This window comes from Ahaetulla prasina, chromosome 7 (assembly GCF_028640845.1).
Source record: "Ahaetulla prasina isolate Xishuangbanna chromosome 7, ASM2864084v1, whole genome shotgun sequence".
NCBI classification, from domain to species: Eukaryota; Metazoa; Chordata; class Lepidosauria; order Squamata; family Colubridae; genus Ahaetulla; species Ahaetulla prasina.
This window is the reverse complement of record NC_080545.1, coordinates 98,651,779-98,668,006: the sequence shown is the minus strand read 5'-3', so window position 1 is coordinate 98,668,006 and position 16,228 is coordinate 98,651,779. Positions and strand designations below refer to the sequence as shown.

At 46.2% G+C, this 16,228-nt stretch overlaps 1 protein-coding gene across 1 annotated transcript in view; it reads left to right on the top strand.

Annotated features, from left to right (window-relative positions):
• Positions 1–1,718: 1,718 nt before the first annotated feature.
• CHCHD3 (coiled-coil-helix-coiled-coil-helix domain containing 3) overlaps positions 1,719–16,228 on the top strand; it is a 272,613-nt gene continuing 258,103 nt past the window's right edge. Inside the window, exons 1-2 of the mRNA XM_058190055.1 lie at positions 1,719–1,877; positions 9,423–9,528. Of these exons, the coding sequence (XP_058046038.1) occupies positions 1,794–1,877; positions 9,423–9,528 (190 nt within the window). The 5' untranslated portion in view covers positions 1,719–1,793. The remainder of the gene's footprint in view (positions 1,878–9,422; positions 9,529–16,228) is intronic.

The following is a 16,228-nucleotide window of genomic DNA, read 5'->3' as shown; positions in this document are numbered from 1 at the left end:
GTCCACGGGATTTAAAATTATGAATTTAGTGGTCCCTGAGGTCCCCAAAGGTTGAGGACCCCTGTTCTAGTCCAGGGGTCTCCAACCTTGGTAACTTTAAGACTTACGGACTTCAATTAACCAGTGGAACTGCTTGCATTCAGAAATTGTGGGTGCTTCATCACTGGAGGTTTTTAAGCAGACTTGTCTGAAATGATACAGGATTAATGATAATGTGATTAATTAATTAATTAATTAATTAATTAGTTTGAGGACCCCTGATTTAGTGCAATATAAAAAAATGCAAATAATTTTTTGGGGACCACCAAAATTTTCTCGCAGACCACCAGTGGTCCACAGACCACCAGTTGGTGACCGCTGGACCAGAAGACCTCTAAGGTCCCTTCCATTATTCTGTTAATTTTACTTTATGGTAAAGTTACATTAACAAAACCTTGCAAATCTGTGACTAATTAATTAATTAATTAATTAATGATTAATGTGATTAATGATTAATGATACAGGATTAATTAATTAATTACAAGCTTAATGTCAACCGCTTCAAACTTGATTACAGAAAATATGACTTCTGCAACAGAGTTGTTAATGCTTGGAACTCACTACCTGACTCCATAGTCTCTACTCAAAATCCCAAAATCTTCAACCAAAAACTGTCTACTATTGACCTCACCCCATTCCTAAGAGGACTATAAGGGGCGTGCATAAGAGCACAAACGTGCCTACCGTTCCTGTCCTATTGTTTCCTTTCGTTATATCCAATTAATATAGCTAATGCATATTCTTTACTTATATATATATATATGTAGGTCTTTGGTTATTTGGGTTTTCTCCCACGTAAAATTGGAAGTGTATTGGCGACGTTTCCACGAAGTCTCATTCGTCATCTTCAGGCTTCAGCTTCGTGCTTCTAGGAGCAAGAAGCACGAAGCTGAAGCCTGAAGATGATGAATGAGACTTCGTCGAAACGTCGCCAAGACACTTCCAATTTTACGCAGGAGAAAACCCAAATAACCAAAGATCTACATATATATATTTTCATATGTTTTTACTTATGACAATGTTTATGTATACTGTTATGACAAAATTAAATAAATAAAAAAAGGATCTCCTGCTTGAGCGTGGGGGGGGGGGCTGGACTAGAAGACCTCCAAGGTCCCCTCCAGCTGTATTCTCATTCCGATTCAGAGAGCACCCTCAGTCCTCCTCCTGTCCACAAACCTCACTCCCTTCTCAAGTCATCCCTGAGCTACAAAGATTCTCTTCTATGGTTTTAATTGGTTTTCCTGCATATCCCAGAGGGCTCGACTAGATGACCCTGCCTTTGGGGGAGTAGAGAGAGGTCCCTTCCAATTCCACAGTCCCAGTTTGCAAAACACAGCTAGGAATTTTTATTTGCATTATCTCGAACGCTTCCCAGACTTTGCAACCTCAGAAGCAGGGCTCCTTGCAAAGTCCACCTTTGGAACTGCATCTCCCAGCATGCCAGGCGACGCGCACGCTCCCCCCGCTTTCGCCTTTGGGCCGAGGCTCTGGCCTTGCCGCGGTGCATTCCGGGAGACGTGGTTCGGGAAAGTTTCCTATACGGCGCTTGGTTGGTCCACAGAGCGGGAGAAAGAAAAGTTTCCACTCCGCCCCCTTGTGGGCCAGACTGTTGCCAGGGGCAACGCCTCCCTCACCAACCGGCGCGCGGCGGCGAGTCGCGGCGGGCCAATGGCGGGCGCCGGTGGGCGGAGCTGAGGTCTCCTTGGGCCCCCGTGCCGCGGCCTAGTCAGTTTGACCCGGCCTCGGTCGCCATGGGCGGCGGTGAGAGCGTTCCCCGGAGGGTCACCTTCGAGGCGGACGAAAACGACAACATCACGGTGGTGAAGGGCATCCGGGTGAGGCTGCGGGCGGCTCTCCGCTTAGTTTGGGGGAGCCTTCCTTCGGGGGGGAGGGGGGGTCCTGGGCTCCCTCGTTGCCTAGGTAACAGCATCCAATGAGAAGATGCTCAGGGGAGGGGGGAGAGGAGAAGGGAGGGGGGGAAGCTTCCCCCTGGGGCCTTGACCTGCGGAACTCGCGGCCTCATGATACGATATGATGATGATGATTCTTAATTAGATTGAAATGCTGGCTCTCCCTAATTGTGGGGGGGATTCCAGGTAGTCCTCAAATTACGACCACGGCTGAGCCCCCGTTTTGCGACGTTTCTTGCCACGTGTGCTAAGGGAATCGCTGCAGTTGTTCAATTAGTAACGTGGCCGTTAAGCGGATCTGGCCTTCCCCCCCTCCCCCTTCCGCTGACTTTCCTCGTCGGAAGGTCGCAAAAGCGGATCGCGTGCCCCTCCCCCCCCAGTCCCACCCAGGACGCTTCAACCGTCATAAATGTGAGTCAGTTGTCAAGCATCCCTAATGTAAATCACGTGACCATGGGGAAGGCTGCAAAGGTCGTCAGTGTGAAAAGCCACTTTTTTTCAGGGCCGAATGGTCACTAAGGGAACTGTTGTAAGTCGAGGACGACACGCACAGAGCAAACCAAGGCGGGAGGAGTTGAACCCAAAGCCCCAAGTGGCTGCTGCCCCCTTTTTCTCAACATCCAGCCCATCCTTCCCTATTAAGGGGACACAAGAAACCTGCACAACGGACCCCTTCCAAAGCCAGCCCTCCCCATTGCATGGACATGCCCCACCTCGCCCCAAAAAAAGATGGTACCTGGGACCTACTACAAAGGTTTTGCTTTCGTGTGGGGTGCAGGAGGTGCCCCGGCGACTGCAAATCAGCTTGAGCCCTATTTGAACCCATCCTGCTCTGTAGGGCAGGTTTTATTTGGCTGCAGTTGCTGCCGATCCAGAATCATTGCACTGATGATGTAACCTAGTTGGGTTGTGCAACGTCTGAAAGAAGATAAATCAAGCTCTGAGAGCATCAAAGGCTCCACAGTCCTCCTCCTCCTCCTCCTTCCTTTCCCTACATATCCTACTCCCTTCTAACACTGATGATGTTACCTAGTTGGGTCATGAAATAAACAAGCTCAGAGGGCCTCAAGGGCCCTACAAATGTACCTTCCAAAGATCCCAAATTCTAATAGATGATTCCAAATTGGGTAGAAATTAAACTCTAAAAGACAAAAGAAATTTTCTGCGGAGTAATTACATCTCTGCTGGGAACTCCTCCTCCTCCTCCTCCTCTCTCCTCCTCGTCCTAAGCTCCACTCCTTCTGGCACTGATGATGTTACCCAGTTGGGTCAAGAAACGTCTGCAGCGAAACAACCAAGCTAAGAGAGGTCCCAACCGTTCAACCCTGAGCTACAAATGCTGTCTTCTATTAAAACCAAAAATTTGGATTATGTGAATTGGGTTGCATTTTGTGTGTATATACTGTGTGAAGACAGCACCCTAAAAGTCATTGGGACTTCTTGGTGGGTTTTTCTGCATCCTCAATCAGGACTATCCACTTTTTATTGGATTTATGCCTTGCCTTTTAAGGGAGAGGTTAAGGTGTATCTGAATTTCTCCATGCCGTGTCTTACTTGTTGGATTAGCGTTTCTTAATCTTGCCTAATTTAAGACGGGTGGACTTCAACTCCCAGAATCCCTCAGCCAACCATGCTGGCTAGGGAATTCTGGGAGCTGAAGTCCACTCATCTTAAGTTAACCAAGATTGAGAAATCCTGCTAGGTAGGCTGTCCCGAGATCATTGCTTTCTTGGTGTTCCAGTTGCTTGTAACATGGTTTATATGGTTATAGAAGGAAGGCAGGTCTCTTATTCCTGAACGCTGATTAAACGGGAGCATGTCATTGTGGTTTATATGGCGGAGATGAGGCCATCATGCCATTAATTAATTTGCATCATTTCTGGTCATTCGCATCACAGTCTTACGGCACAAAGAGATCTATGATGACATGTGTTGCATTTGTTAATTGCTTGTGAAGTTTGCAGTAGGAGCATTTGACAAGTCAAGGTTTGGCCCGAATGGCAGTATGGAAATCACAGTCTATGCGGCTTGGCCAGGTTCAGACCTAGGTCCATCAGAGCTGAACCAAACTGATTACAGTTAAATCAAACCACGACTGAGGAAGAAAGAGGGTTGTTTATTGGGGATGCTGCATTTCTGATTTATAAGGAAGATTTTTCTCATACAGGCGTTTCCTGCAAACCTTGGATCAACGTCAGGAATTAGCAATTTAGGAGGAGGGTTAGTCCAAGTGGATTCCTCGACATGCTGGCTGAAAATATGACTCAACATATTGTGTGAATCCAGGCTTTTGCCAAACCAGGGGTCTCCAACCTTGGTCCCTTTAAGACTTGTGGACTTCAACTCCCAGAGTTCCTCAGCCAGCTTTGCTGGCTGAGGGACTCTGGGAGTTGAAGTCCACAAGTCTTAAAGGGACCAAGGTTGGAGACCCCTGTGCCAAACCATGTATATCGGTAAAACATAGCTTAATGTCTTTAGGATGATTTCTTCTCATTTATGCAGGTAGTCCTCGACTTACGGCCACAATTGAGCCCAGCATTTCCATTGCTAAGTGAGGCATTTGTTAAATGAGTTTTGCTCCATTTTACAACCTGCCTCACCAGGGTTATTAAGAGAATCACTGCAGTTGTAAAATTAGTAACCTGCTTGTTAAATGTCTCCGGCTTCTTCATTGAGTTTGCTTGTCAGAAGGTCTCGAAGGGGGATCACATGACCCTGGGACACTGCAGAGGTCATAAAAATGAGCCTTTCTTCCTTCTTTTCTCCCTCCCTCATCCCTCTCTCTTTCTTTCTTTCATCCTTCCCTCCCTTCTCCATTTTTATCGGCAGTTTTAAACGTTCCTTCCCCTCATATGCAGCCACCAAACACCTTGCTTGTCTGATGTGTCCAGAGGAATTGGAATTTGCAAACTTCTTTGATTGACCCTAAATGACAAGGGAGAAATTAGAGGCAGGGTTGGCTGAGCCATCTCTTGTCCCTTCCCCACCCCCATGGTGATGGGACCTCCTTGCCTTACCCAGAATATTTTATCCTTTCCTTTCCTTTTCCTTTCCTTTCCTTTCCTTTCCTTTCCTTTCCTTTCCTTTCCTTTCCTTTCCTTTCCTTTCCTTTCCTTTCCTTTTCCTTTCCTTTCCTTTCCTTTCCTTTCCTTTCATTCCCTTCCCTTCCCTTCCACTCCCCTCCCCTCCTCTCCTCTCCTCCCTCCTTCCTTCCTTCTCTTTCCTCTCCTCTCCTCTCCTCCCTCCTCCCTCCTTTCTCTTTCCTCTCCTTCCTTCCTCCTTCCTTCCTTCCTTCCTTCCTTCCTTCCTTCCTTCTTTCTTTCTTTCTTTCTTTCTTTCTTTCTTTCTTTCTTTCTTTCTTTCTTTCTTTCTTTCTTTCTTTCTTTCTTTCTTTCCAGGCCTCCCTGTGTCAGGATTGCCAGTCTGAAGCCTGCATAGAGAGGTTGCAAAAGGAAATGAAAGGCAGAGGATGAAAGGGAGAGGGGCTGGTATGACACTTGAGGGGGGGTGGGTGTTCTTTTTTCCCCTTTGCCTCTTTTGAGTTGGGGGGCTGTTTCCCTCTCCTTTCCCCCCCCCCTCTTAAGACTCCACCAACTCTTCCTTGCCTCCATCTCATCCCTTTGGTAGCTCCCCTGTAAACAAGGATTCCTGTGTTCACATGACATACTCTAGTCCCCCTTGGAGTCCCCTTCCCCCACTTCCTGAGGCTTAGTAACAAAGAATTTACGGAGCGGAAACTCCAGAGTACCTGACTCCCGGTTGCTGCTGAATATTAGTTTTCAACCACGTAGTCTGGAAACCCTCACAGACCAGTGCTTGAATTAACGTTATTCCTGCTCTGGAGGCAGTAACTTGGCTAACATTTAGTTAGTTTGGTCCCATGGTTAAGGCACCAGGCTAGAAAGCGAGAGACTGTGAATTCAAGTGCCACTTAGCCGGCTGGGTAACTTTGGACCAATCACCAGGAGACAGGGAGTTCTAGTCTTGCCTTAGGAATGAAAGCCAGTTTGGTGCCAATTGCTGGGAGACAGTGAGTTCTAGTTTCACCGTACGCATTTAAAGCCAGCTTGGGACTTTGAGCCAATTACCAGGAGACAGTGAGTTCTAGTTTCACCTTAGGCATTTAAAGCCAGCTTAGTGACTTTGTTCCAATTGTTGGGAGACAGTGAGTTCTAGTTCCACCTTAGGCATTTAAAGCCAGCTTGGGACTTTGAGCCAATTACCAAAAGACAGTGAGTTCTAGTTCTACCTTAGGCATTTAAAGCCAGCTTGGGACTTTGAGCCAATTACCAGGAGACAGTGAGTTCTAGTTTCACTTTAGGCATTTAAAGCCAGCTTGGTGACTTTGTGCCAATTGTTGGGAGACAGTGAGTTCTAGTTCCACCTTAAGTATTTAAAGCCAGCTTGGGACTTTGGCCCAATTACCGGGAGACAGTGAGTTCTAGTCCTGTCTTTGGCATTAAAACCAGCTTGGTGATTTTGGGTCAATTACCAGGAGATAGTGAGTTCTAGTTCCACCTTAGGCATTTAAAACCAGCTTGGGACTTTGGGCCAGTTACTGGGAGACAGTGAGTTCTAGTTCCACCTTAGGCATTTTAAAGCCAGCTTGGTGACTTTGTGCCAATTGCTGGGAGACAATGAGTTCTAGTCTCACCTTAGGTATGAAAGTCAGCTGGGTGACTTTGGTCCAGTCTTCCTCTTAGCCCAACCTACCTCACAGGGTTGTTGCTATAGGGAAAATAGGAGGATGAAGGTTTGTTGTTTATGTTCACCGCCTTCAGTTATTTATAAAAATAATAAAACTGTGATACAAATAAATAGAGCTCGGTTGCCTCTGCAACCAGGAAGGCTTCCCCGTTTTTCAGCAGCAACACTTCAGTTTTAATTGCTGCGATTCGAGTCCTGTATTCTAATCATGGGCGTGTTGAGGATTGCAGCCTTCTACAGTAGTCCTCAACTTACGACCACAATTGAGCCCAAAATTTCCATTGTGAACTGAAACATTTGTTAGGTGAGTTTTGCCCCATTTTACGACTTTCCTTGCCACGGTTGTTAAGTGAACCACTGCAGTTGATACGTTAGTAACCTAGGCTGTTAAATGAACCTGCCTTCCTCCCTTTGTTGTGTCTGTGCCCCCCCCCCCGAGCCGGGCCCCCTGCCAGAAAGTGACTTGGAAAGTGAGGGGGAAGGGCCATCAGGACTTACCTCTGGAGCACCGGCTTCCCTGGATCAGCTCCAGAAGCCAGAAGCAGGCCAGGTGGAAAAGTTAAGGAGGCCTCCGTCCCCTGACTCTTTCCCTCCCAGGCCATGCCTCCAGACCCGGCTGATGGCAATCAGGCCTGGCTGGACCCTAGGTTTCGTAGGCAGGAGAGGCGGGAACAACAGAAGCAGGGGTGGGGCAGGCCTAGGAAGTGCTGAATCATGGACCCACACCCCACAGGATATAAAACCAGCGAGGGCTGCTATGCCTCTTTGTAGCAGGCAAATTAACTGCTTAACTAGAGATGAAGTACTGTTTGTTCCTGGGTGACTCATCGGCATCAAGGGAGATAACAGAGTCACTTGGCAGATGCTCACTAGTTTGCTGCCAGAGCTGATAGTGCCGGCTAATTAAGCCATCACTCAGACGGAGGCGAGGGGGGACAGAACACCCTTTGAATGATGGACTTGGCTTGCAAGAAGGTCGCAAAATGGGATCACGTAACCCCAGGACACTGCAACCGTCATAAATATGAGTCATTTGCCAAGCTGGCCTGAATTTTAATCACACGATCCCGCGGCTGCCCCCAACGAAAAAACGGCCCTAAGTCCCTTTTCTCGTAACTTTGAAACGGTCACTAAACGGATTGTTGTAAGTCGAGGACTACCTGTATTCTGTGGGCCACGTATATACCTCCCTAGTGGTATTTCGTTTGTGTATGTGGCCCTGGAAGACTTTTCTCCCAAGATGGTGCGGTTGGAAATTTGCTTGAAAATTGCTCCCCGCTACCAAAATAAGGACTGAAATAAAAAAAAAATTCTTCAATGCTTCTGTAAAACAAGTGGCTCTTTTAACCCTTGGATTTCCTTCTATGTTTCTTGGAAGAAAAACGGCCAATCTCCCCTCCTTCTCTGTGGGGAAAAATGCCAGAGAAATGCTATCCTCGGCAGTGGCATTATTGGGCTACGTCTTGTGCAGTGGTATAAAAATCTAATAAAATAAAATAAAATAAAATAAATAAGTGGTGAAATGCAAAAATTTTTTTTGCTACTGGTTCTGTGGGTGTGGCTTAGTGGGCGTGGGATCATGTGACTGGGTGAGCGTGATCAACTTTTTAAAAAAACCTTTTAAAGCGTTTTTACTACCTATTTGCCCGAACTGGCAGAAAAAAAATGCCTTAAAAAAGTTTTTTAAAAAAAGGTTCCAACGATCGTGCGGCATAGCTGTGATCGTCGGAACCGTTTTTTTCCTTTTTTTAAAACATTTTTTTTTACTACCGGTTCGCCAAAGCTGGTAGTTTTTGTCACTAACGGTTTGCCCGAATCGGAGTGAACCAGCAGCATTTCACCCCTGATCCTGTGGTTGTTGGAAGAGCGATAGATTTAAAAAGAGAGAGACCTTTGGCTGCCGAGTGATTTCCAGGCCCTATTCTGAGTCCCGTTTTAGACTCAAAAAAATTCTCACCGAGTTCTTAAGAGAACTTAAGGGAAATTTTTTCTGAAGCATTTGCTGAGATATTAGTAGCCCGTCCAGCAGATGTGGCTTATCAAATTGACAAAATATATTGTGTGAATTCTTGGATAGCAAGGCAAAAAAAGTTGCCAAGGGATGTTGTTATTTATTTTACAAATAGAACAGTGAGAAATCAGATTCTGCAAGCTTCATATAAGGGGGAGAAGATTCAGGTTGCTGGTCAAGATATCTTAATATTAAAGGAAATTCCACCAAAAATGTTAAGGGCTAGGAAGGAATTTGCCTTCCTGGTGAATGAACTTAAAAAATGCCAGATTGAATATAGATGGGATATCCCAACTGGTATAATAGTATATTATGCAGGGAAAGTACATCGTCTCAATACAGTTGGAAAAGCAAGAGAATTTTATGTTGAGGCATTAAAAGCTGGAAGTCTTCCCCCACCGAGTTCCCCTTTTTTAAAATGCTATTTTATTTGAAAGGCAAAAAGGCTAGCCAAGGTTGAAGGATGCGTTTAGCCCAGGAAAATCACCTCCGATACATCCCAGTTTCCATTTACCTGCCAATGGCTTAAAAAAATACATTATAAGATTTTTTTTAAAAAAAAACCCTCTCCAGGCGTGTCTTTTTTTTGGGGGGGGGAAATGCTATTTTAGGGCTTAAGAGCTCAAATGAAATGCTAGGAGACCTTGTATCTCAAACCTCGTATGAGATGTAGCGTGGGAATTATATATGTTCCGGGGGATACCGTTGGAGGGGAAAAAAAAACCAAACTCTTTGGTTTGTGTTATTTTCAGCTCTCCGAAAATGTCATCGAGCGGATGAAAGAGCCGTCTTCCCCCGGCGGAAAGTCTCAGAAGAAATTCGGGTCTAGCAATCACACCTCCATCGGCGGAGCTGCAGGTATGTCTGTGTTTTCCGGGATAAGAGGTGGTCCCTTTTATGAAAATCGGAAATTATTTTTTGTTCAAGCGATTAATCCAGGTCGTCCTTGACTTACAACCGTTTGTTTAGTGACCGTTCGAAGGGACAGTGGGGCTGAAGAAAAGTTTGTCCCCCATTTGTTACTGTTGGAGAGCCCCATGGGATCAAAATTCAGACGCTTGGCAGCGGGCTGCTCATGTTTACGACAGTTGCAAAATTCCGGGGTCACACGATTCGCCTTTTGTGACCTTCTGACGATTGAAGTCAAGGGGGAAGCCAGATTCGATTAACGGCCGTGTTACTTAACAACGGCAGTGATTCACTTAACCGCTGTGGCAAGAAAGGTGGTGAAACGGGGCAAAGCTCACTTTGCAGTGAGCTTGGCAGTAGAAATTTTGGGCTCAATTTTGGTCGTAAATCAAAGACTACCTGTGAAACATTTGGTTCTGTTTAAAACAATCTAAGAACTACTTCTCCTGGCCTATGACTGATTCTCTCTCTCTCTCTCTCTCTCTCTCTCTCTCTCTCTCTCTCTCTCTCTCTCTGTGTGTGTGTGTGTGTGTGTGTGTGTCTGTCTGTCTGTCTGTCTGTCTCTCTGTCTCTCTGTGTCTCTCAGTCTCTTTCTCTCTCTGTCTCTCTGTCTCTGTCTCTCTGTCTCTCTCTCTGTCTCTCTCAGTCTCTTTCGGTCTCTCTCTCCCTCTGTCTCTCGGTCTCTCTCTCGGTCTCTCTCTCTCGGTCTCTCTCTCCCTCTCCCTCTGTCTCTCTATCTCTCTGTCTCTGTCTCTCTGTGTCTCTCAGTCTCTTTCGGTTTCTCTCTCCCTCTCCCACTGTCTCTCTGTCTCTCTCTCTCTCTGTCTCTGTCTCTCTCTCCCTCTGTCTCTGTCTCTCTGTCTCTGTCTCTGTCTCTCTGTGTCTCTCAGTCTCTTTCGGTCTCTCTCTCCCTCTCCTTCTGTCTCTCTGTCTCTGTCTCTCCCTCCCACTCCCTCTGTCTCTCTGTCTCTGTCTCTCTGTGTCTCTCGGTCTCTCTCTCCCTCTCCCTCTGTCTCTCGGTCTGTCTCTGTCTCTGTCTCTCGGTCTCTCTCCCTCTCCCTCTGTCTCTCTCCCTCTGTCTCTGTCTCTCTGTGTCTCTCAGTCTCTTTTGGTCTCTCTCTCCCTCTGTCTCTGTCTCTCTGTCTCTGTCTCTCTCTCTGTCTCTCTCTCCCTCTCCCACTGTCTCTGTGTCTCTGTGTCTCTGTGTCTCTCGGTCTCTGTCTCTCACTTTCTGTCTCTGTCTGTTTCTGTCTCTGTCTGTCTCTCTTTGTTTCTCTCTCTCTCTCTCTCTCTCTCTGTGTGTGTGTCTCTGTCTCTCTCTCTCTCTCTCTCACACACACACAGACACAGACACACACTGAGGTGTTCAATCTTTGTATAAAGCAGTTATGTGATCTGCTTGGATTTGGCCAAGCATGCTGTGTGAACCCATCCCTATGTGGGTTAATTCAACAGGTCGTGAGTCAGCTAACTGTTATTTAGCCAGTCCTGCCCAAGTGCTAATTGACCAACTCCTGTCACATCATAAATTCATCTCCCCAGGCTCCGTTTCAGTATTTTTTAACAAATTTAGGTGAAGAGTCCATCTGGATGATGGACAAAGGAGGAAGACCAATGATGCTGGTGGTTCAGGGACAGTTCTTCAAGGTGATCCATGCAAGAAACCCAACAACAAATCCCAGTTCTGGCTTTATTATAAGATTACATTAACAGAATCTCGCAAGTATTTCTTTTGCTTCCCCCCTTTCCAGAAAGCTTCCCATATTTCTGGAGATAATGAATGTTTGCCCTCTGGTTGTCCAACCCATGGGTGTCCCTTCCGTCTCCCAAGGTCATCCTCTCCTACCCTTGCTCTGACGGGCAGGCGCATCTGTCGCATTCTCAGCGAAGGTGCGGCGGGCAGTCCTGGCACTAGACAAAGCCGAGGGATGTATTTTTAAGCTCTCTTTGCAGGCCCCCCCCCTTAAGTAAGATGTGGCAAGTTCTCAGCACATACTTTTCACAGCTCTCAAGTAGGACGTTGGGTCTGATCCACAACGATCTGGCACATAATGTGCCGGACCTGTCGATCTGGAGCCTCAGAAACTCAAGTCGCAAAACTTGCGTGGCGCATCTCTTCCTTGTTTATTCGCGTCTATTTGTGGTTTCAGCTCCTTAGTGACGTTGGAGGTTGCTCCGTTTCTTTCAAGCTTCCCAATTCTTTACTACGAGTAACGTAAAATGTACTAGAATCGTTCACTGGCTTGAGAACTTCGAAGTACGTGAGCGATTCTTTTCCTAGGGCTAGAAAAAAATAAAATAAATGATAGGTCTTTTCATTTTAGGTTTCCCCCAGCTGATTTTTAACCAAGCTTGTTTTCTTAGAGGGTTTGTGCAAAAAAATCTTGATTTTTATTTATTTATTTATTTATTCACATTTTTATACCGCCCTATCTCCCGAGGGACTCAGGGCGGTTTACAGCCTGATAAAATACATACCTATAAATACAGAATAAAACATCAATTAAAAAACTTATTAAATAAGGCCGAATATTTAAAATAGCAATAAAAGTAATAAAAACCCCAATTAAAACCAAATTCAAAATTTAAAATTCTAGTCCAGTCCTGCGCAAATAAACAGATGTGACTTAAGCTCGCGGCGAAAGGTTCGAAGGTCATGAAGTTGGCGAAGTCCTGGGGGAAGTTCGTTCCAGAGGGTGGGAGCCCCCACAGAAAAGGCCCTTCCCCTGGGTGTCGCCAGTCGGCTCTGCCTGCCGACGGCACCCTGAGGAGTCCCTCCCTGTGAGAGCGCACGGGTCGGTGGGAGGCAATCGGTGGCAGCAGACGGTCCCGTAAGTAACCTGGCCCTTGATGGCCTCACTTTGTCAAAACCAATGTCTTTTTTCTCCTGAGTTTGCTACCGATGAAGCAATCTTTCCAGCGGAATTATCCTTTCTGAAATTTTGTTCTACTCTGCTTCTGGCTTGGATCCGTGTGTGTTTATTTGTTTGTAATTCATTTGTCTTGATGATCTCAGCTACATGTAGTCCTCGGAGTTACAACCATTTGTTTAAACAAAATTACAAAATCACTGAAAAAAGTGACTTACGACCAATTTTCACACTTAACAACCGTTTCAGCATCCCCAATCAAAATTTGGATGCTTGGCATCTGACTCATATTTATGACGGTTGCACTGTCCCCGGGGTCACGTGTTCCCCTTTTACGACCTTCCCGACAAGCAAAGTCAGTGGGGGAGCCAGATTCACTCAACAACCACGCTGCTATCTTAACAACCGCAGGGATTCGTTTAACGACTGTGGCAAGGAAGCTTGTAAAACGGGGCAGAATTCACGTTGAACAACTGTCTGGCTTAGCAACGGAAGTTGGTCATAAATTGAGGACTACCCGTGAATCATTTGGTTAACCTGGGATTAGTTACAACAGTCTGAGAACTACTCCTGGCCTATGACTGACTGCCTAGAGTCACTAGGCTGCCTTGCTTAGAAACAGAAATTTGTGGTCGTACGTCGAGGACTACCTCTTTTGGTTTTCCACAGCTTAACCGTGTTATATGAAATGTCGGTCAACCGAGCTAATTGTGGGGTTCCACCTCGTCTCAGGGCTGTTATGACCCTGTCGGAGCCTGCATCTGTGGGGGAGAACGAGCTGGAACTGGAGCTGATGGAGATCGAGGGGGCGGCTTTGTTGGCTTCAGAGGAAAACGGGGAAGAGCAGTCAGGCCAGGATGATGAAGAGAGGTTAAGCAGAGAACAGAGCTCAGCCGATGAGCAGGGACCGCCCCCTCCTGATCCTCGAGCACAGAGAGTGGAGAGAAGTCAGGAACAGCACAGGCTGACTCGATGTCGTGTCCCACTCCGACGAACGAGTCAAGGAAGTCCGTAACAAACTTGGCAACGAAGCCTTTGCAGCTTGCCAAGTTCCTTCGAGGTTTATCAGGGCAGGCAGGAGTCTACGTTGTGACTTCAGCGAAAGAGTCCGATATCAGCAAACTAGATAAGACTTTGCTTGACTCAAGGTTGGAATGCCAAAAGCAGGTCCTTTATATAGGCTGTGGGGTGTGGCTCCATGACTCAGCATTTATCCAGGCCTGCCCCACCCTTCCTTCTGCTGGCATCGCCTCTCAGATCTCCGGAAGCGAGGGTCCCCCCACTCTGAATTGTCTTCAGCTGGATCTGCTGTCAGCGTCTGGGAAAGGGAGGGGTCAGAGGGAGTAGGGCCGAGTAATTCTAGCACCTGGCTGACTTCCTGCTCTGAAGGCTGAGCCAAAGGAATACAAGCTGTGAGTGAGGCTTATCGGGCTTCTCCTTTCACTCCTTGAATCCTCTCCGGGGATGGGGCCAGGGCCGGGGGCTAGAGGCATGACAGGCCGTTCATCTTCATTATCAGACTTGGAGTCTGATAAAAGGCCCAGTTGGAGACGGGAGGGGCCCGGCTGAGGAGAGGAGGGAGAACGAGTCACAACACTCATCTATTCAGGAGGAGAGCGCCCTGCCCCTCTTCACAAGGCACACCTGGGGACTGAGACTTAAGGAGGTGCTGCTGTAGGGAGGGGCATTTGTCGGGAACAAACGCTGAGCATTGAGTGCCGACGTTTGGACTTTCCTGGATTCCTTCTTGATTTTTGGATTCTTGTCTTGTTTCTTGGCTTTCGGGACGCTTCGACTTGCCTGCTGGATATCCTTGCTTGCAGCCATGGTGCTCACGGTATTGGACTGGACTATTTACAGCCAGAGACAGCGTGAGGTGTGTTTGTGTGCGTGTGTCAGCTCTGGGACTTGCCAGAAACTTGTGAATATTTGGGGTGAATGTGGAGCAATAAAGGGGCGGTTTGAACCGCGTCATCATGGGCACCTTTTGAAAAATGAGTCCTTTTTGAAAAGGATAAAAGAAGTGATTTCTTGCAGGAATTACAGCAAGGCCGGGCCAAACCAAGCTAACAATAGAATTGTTATCACTGATCCATCCTAACTGCCACACTTCACCTAGCTGTGATGTTTTAATTACCTAACGATTGTATCCGAGATGAAGATTTAATACCGATCATGCAAAGCTCGTAATGCATGAGATCAGCGGTCAATAAACATCTCAGGGTTTTATTGCCGGGCGATAGGAAACGGAGTCCTCCTGATATGAAAAAGCCATATTAATTTCTGTCTCTTGAAGAGTGGATGAAGGGGAAGGAATCTAGATAGCACAGAAAGAAGATAAGCTGAATATTGCTTGCCAACGGTTCAGTCTGGTGGGAAGTTTGACTTACAAACTGTTTTCGGCTTACAAACTCTGCATGCCAATTTGAGGAAAACTTGGCTACCTTCAGGAAGAGAGAAATGAAATCACACATAAACGCCAGATTAGGGCATAGAGAGATTTAACTTTACAGGTGGTCCTCGACATATGACCATAATGGAGCCTGCCTGTTATGTCATAATAGTCGGGATTGATCATAAGACCCACCCAATATTATGAATTCTATTCCTATTCCTATTTTATTCTATTCTACGCTATGCTATGCTATGCTACGCTACTCTTCTATTCTCTATTCTATTCTATTCTACCCTACCCTACCCTACTCTATTCCCCATTCTATTCCATTCCATATTTTCTGTTCTGTTCCATTCCGTTCCATTCCATTCCATTGCTGCAAATATGCAACAAATCTTTTTTTTAAATTTTATTTACATTTATATCCCGCCCTTCTCTGAAGACTCAGGGTGGCTTACAGTGTATAAAGCAATAGTCTCATTCTATTTGTATATTTTTACAAAGTCAACTTATTGCCCCCCCAACAATCTGGGTCCTCATTTTACCTACCTTATAAAGGATGGAAGGCTGAGTCAACCTTGGGCCGGGCTCGAACCTGCAGTAATTGCAGGCTACTGTGTTCTTAATAACAGGCTTCTTACAGCCTGAGCTACCACGGCCCCTTATCTGGCAAAAAAAGTCGTAAAATGGGGCAAAACTCACTTAACAAATGTCTCACTTGGCATCATAAACTTTGGGCTCCATTGTGGTCGTAAGTTGAGGACTACCTGTATTATCAAAAATCCCCATGGCTGAAATTGCTACACGTTTGTATTATTATTATTATTATTTTATTTACACAAAATGACAGTATACACAGCAAACGAGATAACTATGCTGGATTTCATATCACAGATCACTAGTCGAACACTTCCCAAGCGTTTAGGACTGCGTGATGTATTGGCGAATTATACGAGCAGATCCCAGTAAGGTGGCCTTCTGCAGCTGACCAATGGTGATCTTGTCAGCGCCAATTGCTTTTAAGTGCTTGCCTAGGTCTTTAGGCACAGCTCCCAGTGTGCCGAGTACCACTGGAACCAACTGCACTGGTTTAGTCTCTGCAGTTCGATTCTCAAGTCTTGATATCTGGTGAGTTTTTCAAGTTGTTTCTCATCAACTCTGCTGTCACCAGGTAATGGTAATGTCGACGATCTAAATTTTTTTCTTTTCCACAATCGTGATATCCGGGGTATTGTGTTCCAAAACTTTTATCAGTCTGTATGCGGAAATCCCACAGTAGTTTTGCATGCTCATTTCAGACTTATGGTCCCACCAGTTCTTTGCTACAGGCAGATGGTAGTTGTGACACAAGTTCCAGTGGACCATCTGAGCAACGGTGTTGTGA